The sequence below is a fragment of the Anolis carolinensis genome, chromosome 1 (genome assembly GCF_035594765.1).
Source record: "Anolis carolinensis isolate JA03-04 chromosome 1, rAnoCar3.1.pri, whole genome shotgun sequence".
Taxonomy (NCBI): domain Eukaryota; kingdom Metazoa; phylum Chordata; class Lepidosauria; order Squamata; family Dactyloidae; genus Anolis; species Anolis carolinensis.
This window is the reverse complement of record NC_085841.1, coordinates 210,591,786-210,618,746: the sequence shown is the minus strand read 5'-3', so window position 1 is coordinate 210,618,746 and position 26,961 is coordinate 210,591,786. Positions and strand designations below refer to the sequence as shown.

The window sequence follows — 26,961 nt, the reverse complement described above, 5'->3', positions numbered from 1 at the left end:
TGGAAAGGTGGCTGATTCACTAATAATTGGTAGCTCCAATGATGGAATTGGGAGTAGATTTAACAAAACAATCCATGGTGTTTAATTTATTTTGAGGGATAGAATTCAGTAGCTTGGATAGCTTCTTTTATATGCAGACTGGAATCTGAACTAGAGTTGTTTCAAAATGGAGACCCCCAAAAGAGCTAAGATCTGGGATTGACTCCAATTTACCCTGCTCAGCTTGAACAACCAAGGAGAACTCACAACTAACCCCACTGAACCCACCTCATTCATTTCCCAATAATTAACAAATACTGTACTGAAAAGGATGCAGCTATAGCCCCTGGCCAAATAAGCTCTGGGAATGCTACATTCTCTTCTCTCCACACAATTGACTTCTACCTTGCGACCTTAAACTCATCAGTATGGAACCATCCCCTATTCTCCCACCACGGGAATCTTTCCATTTGCCACCCAAGGCCAATCAACAAGCATTGTGTACCAGATAATCCCATCCTGGACTAATGTGCTCCCGGGGACTGAAAGGGGCGATGGGAAACACGAGATGGACTTCAGAATTCCTCCAATAAGAACTTTATTCCTGCCATACTATGCGCTAATCACAAATTGTAAATGAATGTACTTTTGAACCAATGTCTCTTCTCTCAGATGTCTATAAAGTGTCCACACTTGTAATTTGTGACTTAGGCCAGATTTGGGAGATTCCCCTTGACATCTTGCCTTGACCAACAAAGCAATAAATCGACTTCTGGTCTTGCCCTCGGTCACTGTGTCTCTATTAGAAGTGGTTTGGAGTTATTGGCATGCCGGGAGAACCAAACCCCGAGATTTTGGGCTTCAGAGCCACTGTCCTGCGAGCCACCAGTTGCCACTGGGCTGAATGCTGTTGTTACCGGTAGTGCTGCCTTGGCAGTCAAGCATGCAACTTGCTAAGAATGAGTGGGCAGGTGCTAGCACAAAATAAAGCAATTGAACAGATAGCTGTGTTGATGTTGTGCCAGGGCATACCAAACTAAGCAGCAGTTGCAATGGACAAGCAAACACTTCCCAATGTGACACTTGAACTCTTTTACGGTATACTGTAGAATTAATACAGTTTGGCATTTCAGCTGCCATGGCTCAGTGCTATGGATTCCTGGGATTTGTGGTTTTTGGCAAGCTGAAGACTTTGTAAAAAGACCACTCCTAGGATTGCATAGAATTGAGCCATGGCAGTTAAAGTGGTGTCAAATTGCATTAATTCTCCAGTGCAGATACACCCTTAGTTTGATTCATAAAAGACCCCTGCTCATGGCAGGAAGGATGGAAGCATACACTTTACTGGATCTGAGAGGGCCAGATGAGGCCCAGCTCAAACTCCAATATGAAAAAATTGAGAGTGGACTCTAGATCATGCCTGAAAATATTGATAAACTATTTTTCCAGCTTCTCTGTCTGTGTTGTTCAGATGCTGGAGCCAGTCAGAAGGAGCATTAGAGCAATCTCAAGGAACATTTGAACTGCTGGGCCTTTTGGCCCACTTCCCAGCCTAAGGCCTTTCTACTGGACAAAAAGAGAGTGCTCGTAGATCTATTACAGCTAGCAGAGACTGATAAATTTGTTTTTCTCTATTTGACAGGGTTCACCACAGAAAGAACTACAAATCTCATATCAAGAATAACATATTACAGAAGCAGGAAGAATTGTCCACATGGTAGGAAAGACAGAAATTTACCATAGATCAGAAGGGAAAAGCACTGCTACTTGTTCTGCTAAGAGTTGCCATCTTCTATGGCAGGGGTCCTCAAACTTTTTAAGTGGAAGGCCAGTTCATGGTCCCTCAGACTGTTGAGGGGCCGAATTATCATTTGAAAAAAAATGAATAAATTCCTATGCACACTGCACATGTCTTATTTATAGTGCAAAAAAACCCCAACAATTATTTGTTTGTTTGTTTACTACATTTATACCCCACCCTCTCTCACCCTGAAGGGGACTCAGAGCAGTTTACTAGTTGTATGTACATACAATATATTATATTATTAGCCTAGCACAATATTAGCATTATATATTACTATATTGAACTATACCACTATACTGTAATATTACATGTAAAATATATAACATATAATTAATATTATATTGTATTACTATTATTAGTATTATATTGTATTACATTATATTATTATTATCAATATTATATGTATATAGGTACACAATACATGATATTATTACCATAGCACAATATAAGTAAATAAAAGAATAATACAATATTTAAAAATAAAAACAATTTGAACTAACATAAACCTATCAGGATTTCAGTGGGAAGTGTGGTCCTGCTTCTGGCCAATGAGATAGTCAAGTTAATTAGGATTGCTATTGTTATATGCCTTCAAGTCATTTCAGACTCTGGGTGAGCCTAAGTTGTAAACTGAGGGCAGGGGCCAGGTCAATGACCTTGGAGGGCCGCATCCGGCCCCCGGGCCTTAGTTTGGGGACCCCTGTTCTATGGTATATATATAAAAATATAATGTTTGTTTTTAGGAAATGACACCAAGTTTGGCCACAAGACACCTAACAATCCAATGTGTGATCATCACTCAAAAAAGCAACAACAAAAAATGTCAAGGACTTAAGGTTAGGTAAAGGTTTCCCCTGACGTTAAGTCCAGTCATGTCTGACTCTGGGGGTTGGTGCTCATCTCCATTTCTAAGCCGAAGAGCCGGTGTTGTCCGTAGACACCTCCAAGGTCATGTGGCCAGCATGACTGCATGGAGCACCGTTACCTTCCCGCCGGAGCGGTACCTATTGATCTACTCACATTGGTATGTTTTCGAACTGCTAGGTTGGCAGAAGCTGGGGCCAACAGTGGGAACTCATTCCGCTCCCGGGATTTGAACCTGGTACCTTTCGGTCTGCAAGTTCAGCAGCTCAGTGCTTTAACACACTTCGCCACTGGGGCTCCCAAGGACTTAAAAACCCCAAAAAGCAAGAAGATGTTACAGTGCATTTGCGAAGACAACTGTCCTGGCCTACACAAGGGATAAAACCACCAACCACCCGTTGGGAGGAGCCAGGCTCTGAGTGAGGCTTAACCATGGAGTCAGGAGTGACTTGAAGAACTGCAAGCCGCTTCTGGTGTGACAGAACTCTTTTCTGCTGGAGGTAAGTGTGAATATTGCAGTTGCACTGAATAGCCTTGCAGCTTCAAAGCCTGGCTGCTTCCTACCTAGGGGGATCCTTTCTTGGCCTGCTTCAATAGCATTGAATAGCCTTTCAACTTCCTACCTAGAGGAATCCTTTGTTGGCCAGCTTGAATAGCACTGAATAGCCTTGCAGCTTCAAATGCTGGCTGCTTCCTGCCTAGGAAGTATCATTTACTGGCCAGCTTGAATAGCACTGAATAGACCTGCAGCTGCAAACAAAGGGGAATCCTTTGTTGGGAGATGTTACCAGACCCAGATTGTTTCATGTTGGCAGGGGTTGTACTGGATAGCCCATGGGGTCTCTTCCAACTCTATAATTCTATGTCTGGAATTCCATACCACCAGACTACACCACAGCAACGCGTGGTCGCACACGGCCAGTTGTGTATAAAATTGCCTTCAGGTTATAAAACAGGGATAGCCAAACTTTTTAAACAGGGGGCCAGTTCACGGTCCCTCAGACCATTGGAGGGCCGGACTATAGTTGAAAAAAAAAACCCCTATAAACAAATTCCTATGCACACTGCACATCTCTTATTTTGAAGTTAAAAAAAACCAAACGGGAAGAAATACAGCCTCAAAGTTAATCATAATCATAATAAAAATAATAAAGAGGGTTGGAAGAGACATCTTGGGCCATCTTGTCCAACCCCCTTCTACCTTTGTGCACCAAAAGCACAAGCAAAGCACCCTGATAGATGGCCACCCAGCCTCAATGTTGTTAATCATAATAATAATAATCTTCATCATCATGCATCACACAGTCCTAAACGCCAGGGAAGTGTTCAACTTATGATTTTGTGATACGAAATCCAGCGCATATATATATATATATATATATATATAGTTTGCTGTATTATACTGTGTCTTTGTGCCAATAATAATAATTAAATTTTGCCAATTCTTGTAAGCCGCCCTGAGTCCCCTTGGGTGAGAAGGGCGGGGTATAAATGCTGGAAATAAATAAATAAATAAATTTCAAATTCAAAGCCTGGTTGCTTCCTGCCTGGGGGAATCCTTTGTTGGGAGGTGTCAGCTGGCCCTGATTGTTTCCTGTTTGGAATTCCCGTTTTATGAGTGTTGCTCTTTATTTACTGTCCTGATTCTAGAGTCATACTGAAAAAGAAAAAGGGTTCCCTTAGAACAGGGGTCCCCAAACTTTTTAAACAGGGGGCCAGTTCACGATCCTTCGGAGCGTTGGAGGGCCGAACTATAGTTGGCCACCGAGCAATAATAATTAATAATAATAACAACAACAACAACAATAAAAAAGAGGGTTGGAAGAAACCCTTTGGTCCATTGAGTCCAATCCCCCTCTGCCTTCGTGCACCGAAAGCACAAAAAAAGCACCCCTAACAGATGGCCACCCAGAATCAATGTTAATAATAATAATAATGAGGGTTAGAAGAGACCCCTTGAGCCATTTAGCCCAACCCCCTTCTGCCCTTGTGCTGTGGGGGCCGGATAAATGACTTTGATGGGCCGCATCCGGCCCCCGGGCCTTAGTTTGGGGACCCCTCCCTTAGAACGAGTAAGACCAGTATCCACTAACTGCAGGGATGCAAAAGTAAACAGATAGAAGTTCAATGCATACATACAGACATAAAGATGGTCAATAAAACGTAAGATTGTTACATTCACATTAAAAAGAAATAACTTGTTCTTTTCTCAAAAGACGAATAGCCTTGCAGCTTTAAAGTCTAGCTGTTTCCTGCCTGGGGGAATCCTTTGTTGGGAGGTGTTACCTGGCGCTGATTGAGTCCTGTCTGGAATTCCCGTTTTTGAGTGTTGCTCTTTATTTACTCTCCTGACTCTAGAGTCTACATTGCAGTGAAAATAAGAGACAACCTCTCCCCCTCCTCCTCCGCCGCCGCCTATTGCAGTAGGCAGGACTGTGCAGCCAGTGATGGGCGGAGCTATGCAAATGATCCTTTGGAATCTTGAGGTCCTTTGCTGGGGATGAAAGGCGCGCCTAAGAGCAGTACGCATGCGCGGGGACTGGCAACGTAGCAAACGCCTTCCCTACTCGCTTCCTCTCCCGCCCAGAGCGAACGGAAGTTCCCACTTCTTGTTTGAACGTCATTTCCGGCGTGTGGGCGCGCGGCTTGATTCGCTCAAGCTGGCTGACTTCGCTGGCGCCGCCACCGGAGAAATGGCGGGTAAGCTGGCCGAGGCGGGAAGAAGGGTAAGGTTGGCGGTGGCCCTGGGCCGCTGCCTCCACCCAGGGCCTCCTTGGGCTGGCCCAGGCCACGAGCTTCAGGCCTTTGCCACTGCCGGGCGAACGAGGCCCACAGGGAGCCATCGGACTGCTTGAGGGAAAGGCCTCTGCCTGAGAAAAAAATACGTCAACCTCTATATTTACTGCTGATTATTGGAGACCGAATGTGCAGGATTCAGCTGTAAAATTAATGTAGTTGGACACCGCTTGAACTGCCATGGCTCAATACCACGGAAGCATAGGAATTGTAGTTTGGCAATGTCTTTCACCTTCTCTGCCAAAGAGTGCTGGTGCCTCACCAAACTGCAACTCTTGTGATTCCACAGCCTTGGGCCAACACAGTTAAAGTGGTGTCAAACTGCATTAATCCTACAGTGTAGATCAGGCATGGGCAAACTTCGGCCCTCCAGGTGTTTTGGACTTCAACTCCCACAGTTGCTGTTGGGAATTTGAGGAGTTGAAGTCCAGAACACTTAGAGGGCCGAGGTTTGTCCATGCCTGGTGTAGATGAACACTGAGGGGTTTGTTCCAGTATGTTTGCCATGCCCCAACCAGGTCGAAATAGCTGTAAAAGTCTTCAGGGTTGGAGCAGGAAAAGGGGCAGAGAGTTGTGCTCCTTCCCATGGGAAGGCCCTTCCATACAGCCATATAATCCAGTTCAGTGTGGATTTTCTACAGCTGTTTGGAAGGGACCAGAGGCATCATATCACAAAGGTAAAGGTTTCCCCTGACGTTAAGTCCAGTCATGTCTGACTCCGGGGGTTGGTGCTCATCTCCATTTCTAAGCCAAAGAGCCAGCGTTGTCCATAGACAACTCCAGGGACATGTGGCCAGCATGACTGCATGGAGCGCCGTTACCTTCCCGCCGGAACGGTACCTATTGATCTACTCACATTGGCATGTTTTCGAACTGCTAGGTTGGCAGGAGCTGGAGTTGACAACGGCCGCTCACGCCGCTCCCGGGGTTTGAACCTGGGACCTTTCACATACAGGTTGAGTATTACCCAGAGTAATAATTTAAAAAAAATTATTTTTACACACCTTCTCATGGTTTGGGGCAGGGTACAGCAGTTAAAAAATCCAAATGACGCACAATAATAATACTAAAACTTTATATCACGCCCTATCTTCCCAAGTGGACTCAGGGTGGTTTACAACAGTTATCTGCAAATATTCAATGCTGTGAGAAGCTGAACAAAGACAAAAATAACCAACCTCTAAATCCCAAAAACAAACCCACATTTATATCAAAAATAATAATACATTATGCTGCAATATTACTAGTCATATTAATTGTAATATATAATATACAATTGTTATGTATTATTATATTGTTCTATATTATTATACCACAGTATATATAATACATTACTAGTATATTATACTACAGTATTAATATTACATAATTTGTTGTACCATATCACAATATACAATACATTATATTACAACATTATTAATATTATTTATTATTTGCAATATTTCTATCCCGCCTTTCTCTACCCCGAAGGGGACTCAAGGCAGCTTTACATAAAAGGCAACTATTTGATGCCTTGACAACAATACAGCATTAAAAGACATTTAAAAATAACATAATACAAATAAAACAATTAAAAACATTTAAAACCATACAGTCATAGTATACCATACAATATACCACTATTACATTATGATATTACAATGCAATACCATAAAACAGAATACATAGTAGAAAGATTAAAACATGATATTATAGTAATTATAAAAATCTGTGAGTCCAGAAGTGTTTTAAATCTCAGATCTTATAATATATGCATATATATAATGAGAATACCTTCACATCAGACCCACATCTAAGCTCAAAACCCATGGGTGTTTCTTATCTACTGTACTTTACAAGCCTGAAGGCAATTTTATTCAAAAATCATTGTGTGCATGAAACAAAGTTTGTGTATATTGAACCAGAAGAAAGTAAAGCTGTCACTGTCTGAAGTCACCCATCTGGACAATTTTTGATTTTTGAGTTTTTTGGAATTCCAGATAAGGAATTCTCAACCTGTTTTAATTGACCTACCAGCAGAAAATTACTTGGAAATATGGGGGTTGGGGGGGATTCAAGGATAGCAGGTGTCTGCAGACTGCTTTCAGGCTTTGCATTTGTGCTCCTAGTCTGGATTATGAAAGCTCCTAATTGTTCCTTCATGCGTAAACTGTGTAAAGGGGATTTCTATCCAGTCACTGAGCTTCAGTATCATGGTGCTTTCGCCACATGGTGTTGTCACCACACGTGTGTTTGGCAAGTGTCTTATGTTGTCAAAGACTCAGGTGGGTAGCTGTTGTTAGGTAGGCTTCAAGGTGACCAAGCCTCCTTGAACTGTGGCTGTGATGACAAATACTTGTACTGGAATAATTCCTCATTGCCTCATTAGCACTGGTTCCCAACCTTTTTTTGATCAGGGTCTACTCTCCAACATTCGTAACAAAAGGGTTACGAATCTGTTCTTGGTCAACTTTAAATTCAGTTTGGTTATTTGGGGTGCTGAGTCAGAAAATTGCATTGGATAGACCACATCAGCTGTGGGTGTTCAGCTGTGCATTTGACTAGACAATCCCCTAAATAACCTGGCTCCAATTAGGACATGAAATCTGCCCTTGCACTTTACTATTGTCTTCTCCCCAAAGATATTATTCCCCATATTACATTGCTCATCCCATCTCATCAGACTTATGCACTTTATCCATTAGCCCTGTTTTCAAAAGAGTTATAAGCATGCAGGCACTGTAATGCACAGCATTTTAGCCAAATTACAAAGAGTGCACTTTTTGCCGTTGTGCATTATATTTGCCAGCAGATATGTTTTTGGTTTCGGAGTTATGAAAATTGAGGTGCACATTAGATTTGATAGTGCATTAGACTCAAATAAATATGGGTATGTTTTTCCTTGGCCACCTTTACTAACCTTAGGTAGGTGACTAACTGCATACTTTACATTTAGGTACTGGGACCCAGTGTGGATTGCTGTAACTCACATTATTTACATTTTTATGGGTCACATATCTTTGTTTTGTATCCCTATGACAGCTGGTTAATTTTCCAATAAACTAATTAGAATGTTTTGGTGAGATCAGATATTTTTATCTGAAACATTTCTTGAAGTTGGTGAGAATATATTTCATTTTTACTGTAGGGCTTTCTGCTATGGAGAAGAAATTGACTGAGTACAAGTGTGATACAAATGAAGCGATTCATCTAAAATTAGGTAAGGTTTTAAAAGGTGTTTTCAATGCTTCAGTGTTTTCAGCAGTTGCTTGGTTCTTACTTTTGGAGTGCTAGAGCTATCAAGATACCAGTAATCTTGGTTTGTTCATTTTTATTTTGTTCCCTTGCATGAGGGCATTGCTGTATAGCTAAGATCGCATGGAGCAAAAATTAGTGGGAAACAACACTGTTGATGATTTGCAATATTCACTCTAGCTTCAGAATTAGATGTATGCTGAATATATTACATACTATCCTGATAAGCATTATTTTGAATTTTACCAGCACTTGCAGTTCTAACGTGGGCCGACAATAATAGAATGAGCCTCCTCCATGACAGTAAATTACCACCATCTTTCAATAGCGGCCGATGGAAGCGTGGTTATAATCCTGATCTGATTTTTGTAAATGAAAGCATAATCCACCAATGCATTAAAAGGGTATTAAACCTGATACCCAATACTCAACACAGACCAATATGCTGCGTAGCATATGCAGCTGTAAGACCAAAAAGGGTCCCATTCCACAGAAGATATAACTTCAATAAAGCTAACTGGACAAAGTTTACAGAGACCTTGGAAGCAGCTATTTCTAATATAGAACCTTCTATAGAAAACTATGACCTGTTTGTAAAAGCTGTGAAAAGATCCTCGAGGTTCTCAATCCCTAGAGGCTGTCGCACAAGCTACCTACCAGGCCTAAATGAAGAATCGCTAAATCAGCTACAGGAATATCTCAAGGCTATTTCAAGAGAATCCATTTTTATTTATTTTGTGTCAAAAGCATTGCATAGTAAATAAGTTTAAAAGTGATAAAAAAAGGAAATCACAAGCAGCTAAATAGTTTTAGACCAAAAGTGGGCAACAGCTACCACATTGTCTGTAGCTTTAAACAACTCCTCCATGCATGAGGCAGGGCATTGTGGGCAAGCATGCATATGCGGAGTTGTTTATTCTGCTCCACAGTCACGCAAGGTGGAGGATTCCTCCAGGTAGTGCCACCTTGCCAAGTTGTCTTTTGATCTGCCCACTCCACTTCTGAGTCTGTTAAGGGACTTCCAAGTTGCCCATTCTTGGTTTGCCCCTGGAGGAAGACCCTCATGGGGGGCCATCCAGTTGGGATTGCCTGGTTTAGCTGCCCAGAGGGACACCCTTGCTGTTGCTGGAGGAACATCAAGAGGAGTGGTGGTTCTCATGAAGCCCTTCCTTGATTTGAATCTAGTGGTAGGAGGCTGATAGTAATGCAATGGGTGGCTTTCACAATGTTTGACCTCATTTCTCTCACTGTTAGCAGCAACTTCCCGTCGCACGTCAGGAGGGGCAATGCCAGCTAACTTGTAGAGTTTATCAACAGGTGTAGGTTTAAGGCATCCTGTGATGATTCTGCATGTTTTGTTCAGTGCTATGTCCCCCTGCTTCGCATGGGCAGACTTGTGCCAGACAGGACAGGCGTACTCTGCAGTTGAGAAAGACAAGGCCAGGGCTGATGTTCTTATTACATCATGTGACTATACCAGCAGGCCAAAAACTATCTACAGCCTTAGCTAATGCTAAGAAAGACTGCTGATAGAGCTGCTTGAGAACCTTGACATGTCCAAGAATAGTCGAAAAGCCTGGCAATTGCTGAGACGCCTGGACAGTGACCCTCTGATCAACCATGGACACGCAAACGTGACACCAGACCAGATAGCTCACCAGCTAATTCAGAATGGGAAAACCAACTGCAGCAGAGTAAATATGAAAATCAACAGGGTGCCAGAACTTGAAACCCACCAGTTGTCATCTCCTCTAAACCTGAAAGAACTCAGAGAAGCCGTCAAGTGATGTAAAACTGGTAAAGCACTTGGCCTAGATGACCTGATGATGGAGTAAATCAAACACTTTGGCCCCAAAGCTGAAAACTGGCTTTTGAAATTCTACAATCAATGCTTGGCACACAAAAGATTCCCAGAGCATGGAGGAAAACTAAGATCATTGCCATTTTAAAACCTGGTAAAGATGCCTCCAATGCCAGGAACTACCGACCAATCTCCCTCTTATGTCATCTATATAAAGTCTATGAGAAGATGCTAATAAATCAATTAGGACCTGTCATCGAACCTAAGCTTATTGCACAACAAGCAGGTTTCAGACCAGGGAAAAACTGTAAAGGTCAAATTCTCATGAACCACCTGAAGCCTAACCCTGCCAAGACACAAGTGTGTGCTTTCCACCTACGTAACCATGAAGCCAACAGAAAACTGAAAGTTCCTTGGGAAGGCCAAGAACTCGAACACAGCTTCCATCCTAAATACCTTGGTGTCACCTTAGATCGAACACTAACATATAGGAAACACTGCATGAACACCAAGCACAAAGTAGCTGCACGCAACAACATCCTGTGGAAACTTACTGACAGCGCATGGGTTGCAGACCCACAAAGAATAAGAACATCAGCCCTGGCTTTGTCTTTCTCAACTTTCTCAATGCCTGTCCTGTCTGGCACAAGTCTGTCCATGCGAAGCAGGTGGACATAACACTGAACGAAACATGCAGAATTATCACAGGATACCTTAAACCTACACCTGTTGATAAACTCTACAAGTTAGCTGGCATTGCCCCTCCTGACGTGCGACGGGAAGTTGCTGCTAACGGTGAGAGAAATAAGGTTGAACATTGTGAAAGCCACCCATTGCGTGACTATCGGCCTCCTGCCACCAGACTCAAATCAAGGAAGGGCTTCATGAGAACCACCACTCCTCTTGATGTTCCTCCAGCAACAGCAAGAGTGTCCCTCTGGGCAGCTAAACCAGGCAATTCCAACTGGATGGCCCCCCATGAGGGTCTGCCTCCAGGGGCAAACCAAGAATGGGCAACTTGGAAGTCCCTGAACAGACTCAGAAGTGGAGTGGGCAGATCAAAAGACAACCTGGCAAGATGGCACTACCTTAAGGAATCTTCCACCTTGTGTGACTGTGGAGCTGAACAAACAATTCCTTATGCTTGCCCACAATGCCCTGCCTCATGCACGGAGGAGGAGTTGTTTAAAGCTACGGACAATGCGATTGCTGTTGCCCGCTTTTGGTCCAAAACTATTTAGCTGTTTGTGATTCCTTTATTTTATCACTTTTGGATTTGTTTGTTGTACAATGCTTTTGACACAAAATAAATAAAAGCACTTGTTTCCATCAGCACTAAACCAATGAAACAGATAAGCACATACCATTTTAGAGCACTATATTACGTCTAGGTTCAAGTATCAAGTATTTTTGTAAGCCGCCCTGAGTCCCCTATTGGGTGAGAAGGGCTGGATATAAATATTGTAATAAATAAAATAAATAAATATCTGAAGATTATTATTCTTCCATAGGTGTAAAATGTATTCTGTCTATAAAGCACAGACAAAGGTGAACCATGCACACAAAATGTTTCCGAACACAACCAGCAGATTATAGGCAAATAATTTATATTGGGGGAAGTGCCTATTGTGTAGCAGTTTGTTTATGCTATTCTCTAATCTGGGAGTTGCTTGTACAGCACGATGTTTAAAGTGGGGTCTTTTAAATTCTTTATTTTGTTTTTCTGCCTGTTTGGTCCAAGTTGATTTATCTTTCACAGGCAGTTTATGCTTCACATGGAAATTTAAGACATATTAAGTTTTCATGAGGAAATGTGCTTATAAAACAAAAAAAATCTTGTCTAGAAAATTGTGGAAACAGATTTTCTACTCTTAAAACTCCTCTCTCCCAGTTCTGAATCAGAAAACTTTCAGTTGTCTCCACCTGAGAAAGAGCCTTGATTGAGATTAATTGTTTAAACAGGATAACACAAAAGGCTTGTTTTAAAAATGATAATTAAAAATTGTAGTGAGCTGAACAAAAACTTTGAATATTTTTATTAGTCCGCTTTCCAGAGGATATGGAAGATGACAGCACAACATTCCATCCAGAGTTCAGCCATCAAGTTTTTGGGGATGAGTAAGTAATGAAAAAATATCAAAAACAGGTTGAGTGTTCAATAAGTGTCTTACAAACTAGTATGGAATATATATTTAACTGCAGGCACGGCCTTATCACATTGGAGCTTGAAGAGTAGGTAAAGAGTATGCATCCCATCTGAAATCCTGTGGCTGCCTCCTGCAGAATTCTGGGGCTTGTAGTTTAGGAGTGAGGCCTTTAAAATGCTCAGCCAGAGGGGTCCTGGGTCTCATTAAACTACAAGCCTAGAATTCTGCAGGAGGCACCCACAGGATTTCAGACGAGATGCTCATACTCTTTGCCTACTCTTTAAGCTCTAGTGCTGGCATGGGCAAACTTCGGCCCTTCAGGTGTTTTGGACTTCAACTCCCACAATTCCTAACAGCCAGTAAGCTGGCTGGGATTTCTGGGAGTTGAAATCCAGAACACCTGGAGGGACGAAGTTTGCCCATGCCTGCTCTAGTGTGATAAGGCTAGTGAGTATACCCATTGATCTTAAAAAAACATATGTAGTCATATATGTAACACTTGGCAGTGCTCCATAGCTGAAAGTCTGAACTTTTTCTCTAAATGTAATCCATTTTAATTTCAATATGAGAGGACTCTTGTTCAAGTGATGTATTTGGCTTCACTTGAGACATTATCAGCATATGATGACCATTGTGTTGTCTCAGAAATGCAGATAAAAATCATTTGCCCCATCCAGCTGCCATTGGAATAAATTCTGCCTCCTCCAAAATTCCCAAACTGTGTTCTCCGCAGCTGTGTATAACAGAATAGCTTTAATATGGAGTAAAAGGATTTGAAATGCTGTGGATGATGCAATCCTTTTAGAAACTGACTGTCATTTTTTTAAATTAAATTTTAGTCTTGAGTGTGCTTAATTTGATGTTTTTTCACTTTTGAAAGGTGGGCTCTCATACTTAACACAGTTTGCTTTTGAACATCCTCTGAAGTTAAAATTAGTGTGATATATGGCATAGAAAGTTTGCTAAACAAACGCAAAGTCATCTTGGACAAGTGGAACTACTTACATAAAACTAAAAAAATGACACTCAATTGTGATTACTGTAATGCCTAACTATACCCATGGACAGAAAGTCAGCCAGTCAGGATGATGGTAGAATGCCTGCTTTAGGTATTTCTGATAAACTTGTAGGCTACTTTATTTCATTACGTAATAGTCACCATCGCATAATAGATGCACCCTCCTTTGGAGGATTTATATATTCCCCACATAATAGTCGCACGCCTGCCCCTTGAAGCAGCCCCTGTAGCTTTAAGGGGCAGGCATGTAGGTGTGTGAAGGCACAATAGCTAGGACGCTTCCCTTGCTACCACCAGTTGATTGAGGCTGATGAGCTGGCGGCAGCAAGAGAAGTTGAGAAAAGCTCTCTCCAGCAGGCGCGTAGAGATGAAGGTTCATCTCCACAGAGCTATGGGGGCCTGTGCAGGCAAGCGAGTCCTGTTGAACTTCCTTCAGCTGCTGGCAGCCAAGGGAGACCCATTAGGCCCCAACCGCCACTGCGCATGGGTGAGGGAGATCTATGCAGCTTGATGGCAGGGAAGACCCGCAATTTTTCCCCCGCCCCCTTTATTTTGTAGGAGAAAAAGGTGTGACTATTGTGTGGTGAAACTTATTTATTTTGCAGAGTATAATTCAATAACATTGAACTATAAAAAGTAATATATATATTTTTCTGTTACAGTGAGGTAGCCTTTGGTTACAAAGGATTGAAGATTCTTTTGTACTACGTTGCTGGTAACCTGTCGACACTGTTCCGTGTGGATTATACATCCAGAGTTAATGAGAACTTTGACTGCATGGAGGTAAAATAAAATATACAGATTTTAGCTAGCTGAATTTGCCATTTTACCTGAAACTCTCCTCTCACCTTTTTCAAATGTTGTATGACTGTATTCTGGTTCTCAAATTGCTCCATCACTGCACATTTATCATTAAACTTTTACTGATTATAGTTCAAGCCTATTTTAAATTCTAAATTTTTTCAAGAGCAGTAGCTGAGATCAGATTGCTGAATAATGTGTCTTTCCTAGCCACTTTGAGTCTCCTTATGGAGAGAAAAAACTGGGTATAAATAAACCTAATAATAATAATAATAATAACAATAATATCTTCTTGAACCAAGTTTAGTTCATAATCCAAAAAGAGAAATACAATTCCTAGATATGTACAGTACCTAGATATCCCTAGTATTTCATCATTGTTGGGCATAATGGTACTGTTAAAATCATAGAATCATAGAGTTGGAAGAATCATGGGCCATCCAGTCCAACCCCTTGCCAAGAAGCAGGAAAATCACATTCAAAGCACCCCCTGTTAGTACAACAATTGTGTTTTGAATGCAATTTTGAATGCAACAACTGTTGTACTAACAGTTTTCCAAATATAGTAAATTGTACCATATCAATCCTTGTTGAAAAGATCAGCTGTTTTCATATGTATAAAACTTCAAAATTTAATCTCATATTCACAATTTTAGTAGTGCTTACATTTTTCCCTGATGTACAGCAGCTATAGAAATAATAGCTTTGTAAGAACTGCTATAAAATTACCATGCAATAGCTTTAATCTGGTGGAAGGACACTTGTATTGCCTTATCATAGGATGAACCTACTGTAGCTATAACATTTCATTAGGATTTGTGAGAATGCATTATGTTTTGTTACAAGGCAAGAGGTTTCTGACAATCTATTCAGCAGATCAAAATTCTTCTGTGAAATTAGGAATGGAAGACAGTTTGGTGTTTCAACATTTTATCAATAACATTCGTGATTGCAGGACCTGAATGTAAGCTGCTATGGTTAAAGGATCAGAAATATGTCTTAAACTTGTACTCACCCGTTTGCCAGTTCCCTTTCTTTCCTCTGTGATAATTATAATTTGTTGTGATAATTATAATTTGTTGTGATCTTTCAAACCAAGAAAGCAAATGATCTTGCATGCCCGTGATATATTCCCAACTTTAAACTTGGTTTTGGACAGATTTATCATTTCTTCTTAAGAGGTGATTAGGGAAACTACTTCTAGGATGCTTTCATTTCTTGTTACTATGACTTCAGCAAGAAGAGTTTCTGAATTAACAGTGTTGTCAGAAAATCCAGATTTACATATGTTTGAGCAAATTCACATGAATCTTGGTTCCTACTTTTTTGTCTAAATGTATTCTAAAAAGGAGAGTGATAGAGGCAATTTATTTAGCTTTTTCTGTCCAAATCCGAAAGATTTATTATTAAGCATAAGTGGTATATTTTAGATGATAGAAAAGCAGTGAAATTGTATTTTAAAAATGTATCAGTTTAGGTATCCAGGAACTTTGTTTGATTCAGTTCATGAACATTGGGTCAGAAAGCATCAAAACTGAGAATTGGTACATGGTTTAAGGCATGCATTCATTTGTGCTATGGTTATGTCAGCAAGCCAAGGGCGTTATTGGTTTGATTTCATTCACCTTGGTCTATCCTACTAGCATTGCATATGCTGTATTTATTTCTTTATAGCACATTTGTGCTGATGCTGGTTGGTCTGAACTAATGACTTCATTAGACTTTATAAACTGGATAAATATAGGATAGTTTGGGATCCTTTTGGTAGAATGATTCTCCAGTCAGTAACAGTGTTAGATTATAGAATTACATAAGTTCCCACCCAGTGTTGGGGGCTTCAGTATTTTCCAGTTGTGGTGAATTATTATCCTGAGAATGTTATATTTAAAGTGGTCATTCTGGGCTAGAAGGAGGGGTGCGATCCACATCTGTCCGGTGTGTGTTGGGAGGAAATAATTAAAATGCAAATTCTGGAGGCACAAACATGACAAAATGAATATATAGACAGGTGCTAATGAAGGTTGGGGCTAGATAATTTAACTGACAGAGCAGAGGAGACCTAGTGACAATAACTGAAAAGAATGTGGAATCCTTCCTGGTCAGGTTGGCGCACTGCAATTAACTCAATTGTGGTGGATCACTTCTCCTACATGACTACTCACTGTAAATCTTATCTCTTATTCTTAATTGAATTCAAAGCTTGAATTCAAACCAACAGAGTTAAAGGCTCAGAAATGTGCCTCAAACTTTGTCTTCATGTGTTTGCCAGTTTCCTTTCCCCCCTCTGTGATAACTGGTTGATTGTGATCTCCCAAACCAAGGAAGAAGTAAAGTAACATGTAAACCAGGCACGGGGAAACTTTTTTTGCCTTGGGGCATTGTGGGCCCAGCAAGGAGGGCCAGGCTAGGAGGGAGGAGGGCTGGGTACACACTGAGTAGGCAGGGCCCGGGTCATCTTCAGGTTGTCCTCCCATTCTTATGCTGGGAGAAAAGCGGGACACGGTTCTGCCCCAATCCTCCTTCCCATCCTCCTCTTCTGATCCTCAGGCTGTCCTCTTGGCATTATGCCGGGAGGAGGACAGGATAGATGGTGGCTGAGTATGCTCCGGAGGCCTCAGCTGCTGCGTGCCTTCCTCAAGCCATCCTCCCAGCATAAGGATGGCATCGTTCGTACCGTCCTTATGCTGGGAGGAGGGTGAGACACCCAGTGGCTGAGAGTGCTCCAGAGGGTTCTCAGCTGCTACATGCCTTCCTCCCCAATCTTTTTGGCATAAGGACACAGAGGGCCACTGTGTCCTTATGCAAAGGGGACAGGGAAAATGAGGAGGGCCTGAAATAAGCACCCAGGGGGGCGCATCCGGCCCGTGGGCCTTAGTTTGCCCATACCTGATGTAAACCCATGATCCCAACTTCTAAATCATAGCTGAGAAATAAGAAAATGATTTCTGAATTTATCTGAAATTTGAGAAAGCAGTATAATCTTACCATAACTGTTCAGTCTGGCTACTTCCTTGCACCAGTGAGAAAACCAAAAAGAACAATGTGCCAGTTCTGTGTGGCTGTAATACAACCCACTTACTAAAACTGTTTGTGGGACTTGAAATGAATACTGACTTCTTTAGATAAGGTGTGGATTTAAAATTGAATCTAAAGATGTGTACTTCCATTGTATGTGTTTGTGTGAGCTTTTCATTCTTTACAGAGGTTAGGGAGCAAAATCCATCTTGATGCCTAATAAGGTGCCACTATCGTAAAAACAAAGTTTGTTTCACACCAACTGCTTAATGTCATGTGGTTTTACAGAGATTGCTCAGCATGAGTGGCACATTGATTGGGAGAGGCAGTCTGTTAAAAACTCACACGCTATGTGGTACAGAAACATTTGTCTATTCATTTAAAATTGTAGGACCCTCCAGCTGCAATCCTACAGTTCCCAGAGAGTGTGTTTCATTTAACTTAATCTGTATTTTTAATAGACAGATACAGCATCACTAATATGCAAACAGTCCTGTGCAGTTTACATTTTGAAGTTGTCCATTCACATGGGTTGGTTGATACATGGAGTATAGCTACTCCACATGATGTGGTCACAGATAAATACTTGATTGCTGCAGATTTTAAAATTTACCCCTGGAGATCACAAATGTTTTGTGACTGATTATGTGATGCTAGTTATCACATTGTTTAAAAACGTGAAATACCATCATTGAGAAATGGAAATTTGTGGCTGTAAGTAGCAAAACTACTTTATCTGGCAGTTTTCAATGTTTATTTGTCATATGTGCATTATTTATTGTACTGAAATGCTTTTAATGTAAGCCGCTTTGAGTCTCTTTGTGGGGAGAAAAAGTGGGGTATATATAAACATAATAAACAATATAATAATAATAATAATAATAATAATAATAATAATAATAATAATAATAGTGTGATTTTCTGGCATTGTATATTTCTGCTAAAGGCCACCCTGCTGGGATCTGCGCGCATCATCCGAAAATACATCACACAGTCCTAGACACTTGGGAAGTGTTCGACTTGTGATTTTTTGAAACAAAATCCAGCATATCTATCTTGTTTGCTGTGTCATAATAAAATAATAATAATAATTTCATCCTTTTAACCACCTGTAAACTAACTTAATACTATTACTGCCCATATTGCAGACTGGGATAGGGAAGCGAGGCTGAGAGAGATGCTTGTCTTAATCCACATAATGAGTTTCTGATGAGAAAATTAAAATCAGGACTTTTTTTTGCTCTCACCACACTTCCAGATATTATGTAGCAGGTGTCCATCATGTGGTGCTCTCCCATGTGTGTTGTGCTATAGTTCCCATAATCCCTAATGAACTGGCCAGTGGTCCAGTAGACTTGTGGTCTCCAACTAGGCAAAGCTGATGTATACTATTTTTCAGTACATTTTCATATTTTACTTGGGAAATGTGTTATATGGCTGTATTGTTAGCTACATTTCTTTTCTCCTCCCCTAAAAAAGACTAGGTTAATCAGAATTTCTGCAACTGATTAATCAGTTAGTTATGAATGGAAATGTACATTAATAGGGATGCTTGAGGAATTTGTTGCTGATTCCTGTATGCATTGAGTTGATTCACTCTTCTTAGGCTAGTGTTCAGATTGAAATTTGGCTATCCACCAGGTTTCCCACTTCTCTGAAATTTGTTTAGAAAAGGTAGATTAATGTAAACAAAAGAGAATAGAATTATGCGTAAAAATAATATGAATATTATATACAGGCCAGAAATTGACAGTTATCTAGCTCTAATGAATAGTTTAGTTGTGAATTGCTTAAAAAAAAACCACCTCAATATTTTAAGGCACTCATTTTGGTTTTTTACAAAACAGCATAAAAGGAGCTAACATCTTTCATGTTGGATTCTATCAAGAAGGTGCTTATGTTTGCGTGATACCTACATATCTTGTCTACATGTTTTTGCATATTTGAAATTCTTATTTGTGTATTAAATTATTTCCTTTATTATCCATTCCAGTTGCATTCTTTGTTAAAACATCTCAGTGTCTGCCTATATGTGAGACTTCTTGTATTTTCAAGTACAAGAAAGAGGCATTCTTGTGTTCTTTTAATTGTGTCTATTTTCTGCTCGAATTGGGTGCAGTTGTCAGCTAGTGGGGAAATATGCTGTTGGAAAGGTGAATTAACCATGCTGGAAGACAAAACAAGTTTGGGTTCAGTTACCTTGCATTAGGGATGTGTTTGTTTAAAATCCCTTGTTTCCACAGGGGAGAATGAATAATTAAAACAGTGTTTTCTTCACTGCAAGTATGTTTATGGAAATTGCAGTCCTACCCCAGATTTAGCCTTTTTTTTTAAAAAAATTAATTTTTATTATTTTCCAAAATTGTGAGCCACAAACATAGACATAGACTTGAACAGACCAAACAAAATTGAAAACATAAACACTAACAAGGACTGTGATAGGCCGGAGAGGGGGTTAGGAGATAAGAGAAAATAAGGGTAGAGGGGGCTTGGGAGGGAGGGAAATGGAGGGGGGTTAGGTAAGGTAGAGGTTGGGATGTGGAAAAAACATATAATGTACATGGTGTAAAAAAAAGAAAAAAGTGGGAAAGAAAATTGTATGATTAAAAAGAAAAGAAAAAAATATATAAAGGATATATATTAATATCCCTTATTATGGTGAACGGAAAGAAAAGAAAAAATAATAATAGTAATAATAAGAAGACTTCCATCCGTTTGCATGGTGTGAGTGTATAAAGTTCATTTCATCTGAAGTCAATTTTTCTGTCTTTATTATCGCAGGCGTTGCCTTCTTTCTCATATCGGAGTTGTTCGTCTCAGAATTCTTCTGTTGTGCCTTCAAATTAGAATTTTAAATTTCTTCTCCTTTTAACTTTTAACAGGTTCCCAATTTGTTTGCTTTTTTGGTCTGTCCTGATCGTTAGATAATAAATATGTTAATTTGTCCATATTCATAATTTCTAGTACTTTGTTTATCCAAGAGTCAATTTCTGGGGTTCCTTTCTCTCTCCATTGTCTGGCATAAATCCTTCTGGCAGCTGTTGCTAGGTAATAGAATAAAGTTTCTTTGTTCTTATCATTTTCCATATCCATCATACCTAAAAGGAAGTATTTAGGGTCTAATTTAATCTTAATTTGCAGTATTTTTTGTATCTCTTGGTGGATTTCTTTCCAAAATGTTTTTGCCTTCCCACAAGTCCACCAACTGTGGAAGAAGGTCCCTTCCTGTTCCCGCATTTCCAGCATTTATTTGATGAATTTTTGTAAAATTTTGATATTTTTTGTGGGGTTAGATACCACCTATAAAACATTTTTATCCAATTCTCTTTCATATCTGCTGCATAGGTGAGTTTTAGCCTATAATTCCATGCTTTCTCCCATTCATTTAGTTTAATTGGTTTCTCTAAATTTTGGGCCCATTTGACCATACAGCCTTTTTTTTAGAACCGCTTCTGTTGACCATTCTAATAGCTTGTTATAAATTTTAGTAATAATTTTGTTTTCTAATTGCATAATTTTATCCCAGAATGATTTCGTCTCCTCAAAACCCAATTTTCTATCTATATTGAAGTATTCTTTCAATTGCATATATTGGAACCAGCCAATGTTTTTAAATTTTTGGCAGATTTTTTCCTGATTTTTAAGACTGTAATTACCTTTTTCTTTTCTTAAGACATCTTTGTATCTTGGCCAAATTTCTCCTCCTAACTCTCTCCTTTGAAACGCTTCCATGGGAGATATCCATAGGGGCGTTTTTGTGTAGTTTCCCTTTGTATTTTTCCCACACCTTAATTAAGGAAGAGCGGATGTAATGGTTCCCAAAACCCTTTTCTGTTGTTCTCTTTGCATACCAAATGTAGGCATGCCATCCTTTCCTTAGGTTGGCTCCCTCTAAAGTTAATAATTTTATATTTAGCCTTTTCTTGTCCCACTATGGCTATGTAGTGGCTGCTGAGTGAGGAGGATCCCAAATTTCTGGCTATGATTGTTGATGACAGGTGAGCCTTAGCTACTGCCTGTTGCTGTCATGCCCATGTAATGGTCAGAGGAAGGGGGCGGGAGCAACTGGACAAAGAGAATTGGCTGTCACCAACTATCAGAAATTTAGTTACCTCTCCATTTTTCAGCCCAGCCATGTTGTGGCTAGTAGGAGACAACTGAGCAAGGAGGATTGCCAGTGACAGTGTTTTCATAGCCAATTTGCAGGCATCTCTTTGGAAGTCCTAAATATCCATCTTATGCTGTTGCCGTCTGCCCCCCTGCCAGCCACTACATGGCCTTGTCAGGAGAGCAGTCAGAATGTGTGTTGTGGAGCAGGGATCATGATGAATGTAGTCTGCGAGTCTATTCAAAGATAGGGGCGGGGGAACGGGACGGGATAGGGAGAAACAGACTTCAGGTCAGCCGCATCATTTCCCAACACTAGTAGCACCTTTGGTTTTTTTCTGTGTCTTTGAATATCTTTTAACGCCTACTTTACACACGGGTCCATCAGATTTAGTAGAATTTTCTGTTTTTCCATCTGCTATCAATTTTCAGAACCAAAGAACAATGCAGGAGTAATGAGTGTGAAAGGAGACCACATTTCAAAAGTATTGCAAAAAGTATGAGAAAACTTATTGTATTGATGTACAGTAGAGTCTCACTTATCCAAGCTAAACGGGCCGGCAGAATCTTGAATAAGCGAATATCTTGGATAATAAGGAGGGATTAAGGAAAAGCCTATTAAACATCAAATTAGGTCATGATTTTTCAAATTAAGCACCAAAACATCATGTTTTACAACAAATTTGACAGAAAAAGCAGTTCAATACACAATAATGTTATGTTGTAATTACTGTATTTACGAATTTAGCACCAAAATATCACGATATATTGAAAACATTGACTACAAAAATGGCTTGGATAATCCAGAAACTTGGATAAGCGAGGCTTGGATAAGTGAGACTCTACTGTAACTGTTTCTAGTTACTTTCAAGTACTACCTTTAAAAGGCATATTTATAAGCCCTTTATAAGAAACCAAGATTTTCAGTTTTATGCCAACCTTTTGTCAGTCCTAAAGGTTTCTCTCTTTACAAGTAACTGCAAATAATGGAACAGCAATGCATAATGTAAGAAATAATCCAAATTACCTGTTTACATCATTGTCATGAGAAGCAGCAACTAGGGCTCAGCTTTTAAAACTATCTCTCCTAGTTTTAGGCTTACACCTCCTCGTAGGTATTTTTTTAGTAATTTACTTAGGCGATCCCTCGTAGGCCGAGGATGATGGTCCTCTCATTTTGGCATCTTGGGGGTGTCTCCATAGGTGGCTGAGGAGACCTATTCTTCATCCGCTTGTTCTCCCGCAGTGAGGACTTCGGTTTCCAGGTGGAAAGTGGTCCCGGTCAGGGTTGGCTTGACGCACCTTCCTCTTGGTCATAGTTTTTTTTAAATTATAGTCTAGCCCTCCAGTGGTCTGAGGGGCTGTGAGCTGGCCCCCTGTTTAAAAAGTTTGGGGACCCCTGGTCCAGAGAGCACTGCGATTTACTTTGTTGAATGCCTTTGCAAGGTCAATGAATGTCGTGTACAGAGGTTGATTTTGTTCCCTGCTTTTTTCTTTGGAGCTGTCGTGCAGATCATGTCCACTGTTCCTCTGGAGGGGCGGAAGCCATTCTGAGAGGGTGTCTTCTGAGATAGGAAGAAGGCAGTTTGCAAGGATTCTTGCGAGGATTTTCCCAGCGGAGGTTAGGAGGGAGATGTCACGATAGTTTTTGCAGTTTGTTCTACCCCCTTTCTTGAAAAGGGTGATGATGGTGGCATCCTTGAAGTCTGCTGGGATTTTCTCGGTCACCCACACTTTTTCAATGAGCTGGTGGAGTTGTTGTATCAGCTCAGGTCCACCCTCTTTGAAGATTTCAGCAGGGATCCCATCAGGTCCGCTGGCTTTGTTATTTTTTTGTTGGCTGATGGCATTGCTGCAAGGCAGTGCTGCAAGCTCATCTCTGGTTTGTTGTTGCGGGATTTGTGAGCAGGCCTCTTTGGCCACAATGGACCTGCGATTCAGAAGGTTCTGGTAGTGCTCTTTCCAACGTAGTGCAATTGATCTTTTGTCTTTCAGAAGTTTGGTTCCATCTGATGAGCGTAGAGGGTGTATGCCATGGGTTCTTGGCCCGCAGATGATCTTTGTGGCTTTGAAAAATCCCTGAGCATCATGTTTATCTGCAAAGTGTTGGATATCTTCAGCCTTCTTTGTCCACCAGATGTTCTTGAGATCTCTGGTCCTTCTTTGGACCTCAGCTTTTGCACTGGCATAGATCTTTTTCTTAGCACAGTTGGTGTCTCTCTGCCATGCTTGGAAGGCTTTCCTTTTCTTATCAATTAACTGTTTGATCTCTTTGTCATTATCGTCAAACCAGTCTTGATGTTTCTTAGTTTGATATCCAATGGTTTCTTCGCAGGCTGTGATGATGGAGGTCTTCAGTTTGTTCCAGTGTTCCTCAACATTTTCAGGGTGTTCTGTGGGTAAATGATCCTTGAGTGTTGTTTGGAGAAGGGCTTGTTTGGAGGGCTCCTGAAGGGCTTGGGTGTTCATTGTGTGCCTTATTTTTCTTCCTTGAGCGATCTTGATAGCCATCGTGGACCAGTTTAACCTGTGGTCTGTCCAGCAGTCATCAGCACCTGTCATGGCTCTTTTGAGAAGCACATTGTGGCGGTATCTGGCACGTGTAATTACATAGTCCAAGAGGTGCCAATATTTTGACCGGGGGTGCTTCCCTTATGACTTGAGCTTGTTTTTCTGGCGGAAGAGCGTTTTGGTGATGACATGTTTGTGTTCTCTGCATTTGGTGAGAAGCAGGATGCCATTTGAGTTGCTGTTTCCAACCCTGTCTTTTCCTATGGTCCCTGGCCACAGGTCGGAGTCTCGTCCGACTCTTGCATTAAAATCCCCCAGGAGGATGATTTTGTCCTCTTTAGGTATTTCCGATAGGACGGTGTCCAGCTGACAATAAATATTTTCCTTGATGTCTTTGTCAGCATCTAGTGTTGGTGCATAGGCACTTATGATGATTGCCTGTTGGTTTCTGGCAAGGTTAATTCGGAGGGTTGAGAGTCGTTCGTTAATGCCAATAAGTGCTTCAGTCAGGCGCTTCATCAGGTCATTTCTGATAGCAAAGCCAACTCCATGTATTCTCCTTCTTCAGGCAGTCCCTTCGAGAAGAAGATGTAGCCTCCTTTTTCTTCCTTCAGCTGTCCCTCTCCTGCTCTCCGGGTCTCCTGAAGCGCTGCTATGTCGATGTTAAAGCATCCCAGCTCCCTTGCAATGATAGCAGCCCTGTGTTTGGGGCATTCACTGTCAGTGTTGTTCAGCAGCGTCCATACGTTCCATGTCCCAAAGTTAATTTTCCTTTTTTGGCCGCAGGGTGGTGACCCCTCTGGACGCCAGTCAGGGATAAGAGAGGCAAGACTATATTTGGGGCACCTTTTCTAGCCCCTTCCCCATGTGGGGTGAGCAGAGTGGATCCTAAAAAGGGCTGCTCAGTCATGGATACAGCTGCCGGACTACTCAACTGCCGCGGACCTTGAGGTAGAATGACTGAATCCATATCCACTGCCCATGTGCCAGCCTGTGACTTGGGGCTTCCAGATTTCACAGTCCTGCCCCTGTTGCCACTTGCTGATCGCCATGGGACTTCTGTTGGTTTGTTTTTATTTTTCTTGGAAGACGCCTGTGCGTGATTTTTTTTAATGTGTGGAGGTCGGTGCATGGTCGATCAACACACAGTCTTCACAGAGTGAGGTCCCAGAGTGGCATGATTAACACGACAACGGTGGCTTCTCAGTCTGTTGCAGCCTTCTTCCGCCTTCACAGCCGTTGTAACATGTACCATGTTATCCTCCGCCTGCTCCGCCGTTGAGATCTTAGGGTCTCCTAGCTTTAGGCTTACACCTCCTTGTAGGTTTTTTTTAGTAGAGAGAGATCTCTACCAGCTATTTTTCCAATATGCCTGACAGCACAAACATATGCATGCTTTTTCAAAACTAACTCCCACTGAGTTGAATGAGACTTCCTACCAGATAAGTATTGATAAGGTTGCATTCGGAATGTATTGCAAATAGCTGGTTTCACAACAGTGCTCATTTCTGGTTAAACATTTTTTGATAAAATTTAGTTCTTCAATGTTTTGTGTGTGTGTGTGTGTGTGTATGTGTGTGTGTACTTTAGGCTTCATTGCTGTCTGTATATATGTTGAATGCTGTGGTATTTCTCTAAGAAAAGCTGAAACCCATACTTCAGAGACACGTACATTGTTGAGGGACAAACCAAAATCTGTAGAAATGTACTATAAAGCTGCCAGCTTCTGCTTGCCCATTTTACCATTTTAAGCTTGTATTTTCCAGATTTCACTAATTTTAAAAATGCATTTTAAAGACAATAGGCTTTCCCCCTTTCACATTTTTCTGCTCCATAATTCTCTCTCGGTTTTAACCATTCCAATACTTCTCATTTTTGTTTTTGTTTTTTTTGTTTTTTTATTTCATTCTTCTTCAGTGGTCTTCCTGAAAACAGAACCTAGCTTTTGCAAAATATTTTTATCCCTGCACAGAACTAGACAGTAGACATTTTAATGCAGTGAGAGTACTGAGTGTTACCTTGGCATGTATGAAGCTTAATCCACCAGAGAAGTGATGCTTTGCACACTGTAAACATTTTGCAGCAAATATTGTTAAACCTGGTACATTTTGGGATATGTATTGTTACAAAACAATAATATATTGCATTGTAGAACTGTGATAAACTTTATCCGTGACTGTCTTTCGAGTTAGAATGCATTGATATTTAGTGACTACTGTTCCTCTCTAGTATTCCTTTATTAAATATTATTCTTGATAAGAACCACTCTGAGTCCTTCTGCGGAGAGAGAGCAGGATAGAAATGGTTTTATTATATATTTATATAAGAACTAATTTTGAAGTTGTAGTATAGATGCAAATTCTTGCAACACATTTAGTAAATCTCATTTAGAAAAACTAGTCTAATCAGTAGTTCAAGACAAAAGCAGGGATTGTACAGCTCTCTCTCTTAACATAATGGTTCTTTACTCATGTAAATCTGAGTAAATATGAATGTCGGTGGGCCATGCATCCGTATTATAGATCCTTAAAGTTTAGCTGATAGTAAAGTATTATTCCTTTGCAGGTGCATTGCTTCTGCTTAAGGGGGCTGGGGGTGATAGTTGAAAGGACAGGAATTAGTAGTACGTTGTATTTGCCTTTTGTAGTGTATTATGTCCTAAGCATCTTAATTCCCTGTTTTGAATGCTAAGTAGCAAGGGTCTTGGTTTAGAATTAATACTCATCATGCATGTAAACGGTGTGAAAGAGCTGCTTTGTAAGTTAGCACAAAGTGTTCTTGTGTCAGTCCTTATGGAAATAGATACAATACAAACATTACAGCTGAACTCAAGGCAAACTGCATTAAATAAAAAGCTTGGCTCATTGTTCAGAGCAGGGTTTGA

At 40.7% G+C, this 26,961-nt stretch overlaps 1 protein-coding gene across 2 annotated transcripts in view; it reads left to right on the top strand.

The window, feature by feature from the left end:
• Nucleotides 1–5,198: 5,198 nt before the first annotated feature.
• Nucleotides 5,199–26,961, top strand: part of hat1 (histone acetyltransferase 1) — a 34,202-nt gene continuing 12,439 nt past the window's right edge. Inside the window, exons 1-4 of one of the 2 annotated variants that reach the window (XM_003226153.3) lie at nt 5,199–5,347; nt 8,571–8,642; nt 12,521–12,596; nt 14,306–14,426. In XM_003226153.3, coding sequence (XP_003226201.3) covers nt 5,341–5,347; nt 8,571–8,642; nt 12,521–12,596; nt 14,306–14,426 — 276 coding nt within the window. In that variant the 5' untranslated portion in view covers nt 5,199–5,340. Of the gene's footprint in view, nt 5,374–8,570; nt 8,643–12,520; nt 12,597–14,305; nt 14,427–26,961 lie in introns of both variants that reach the window. The other variant, XM_008118863.3, reaches the window with a different exon arrangement.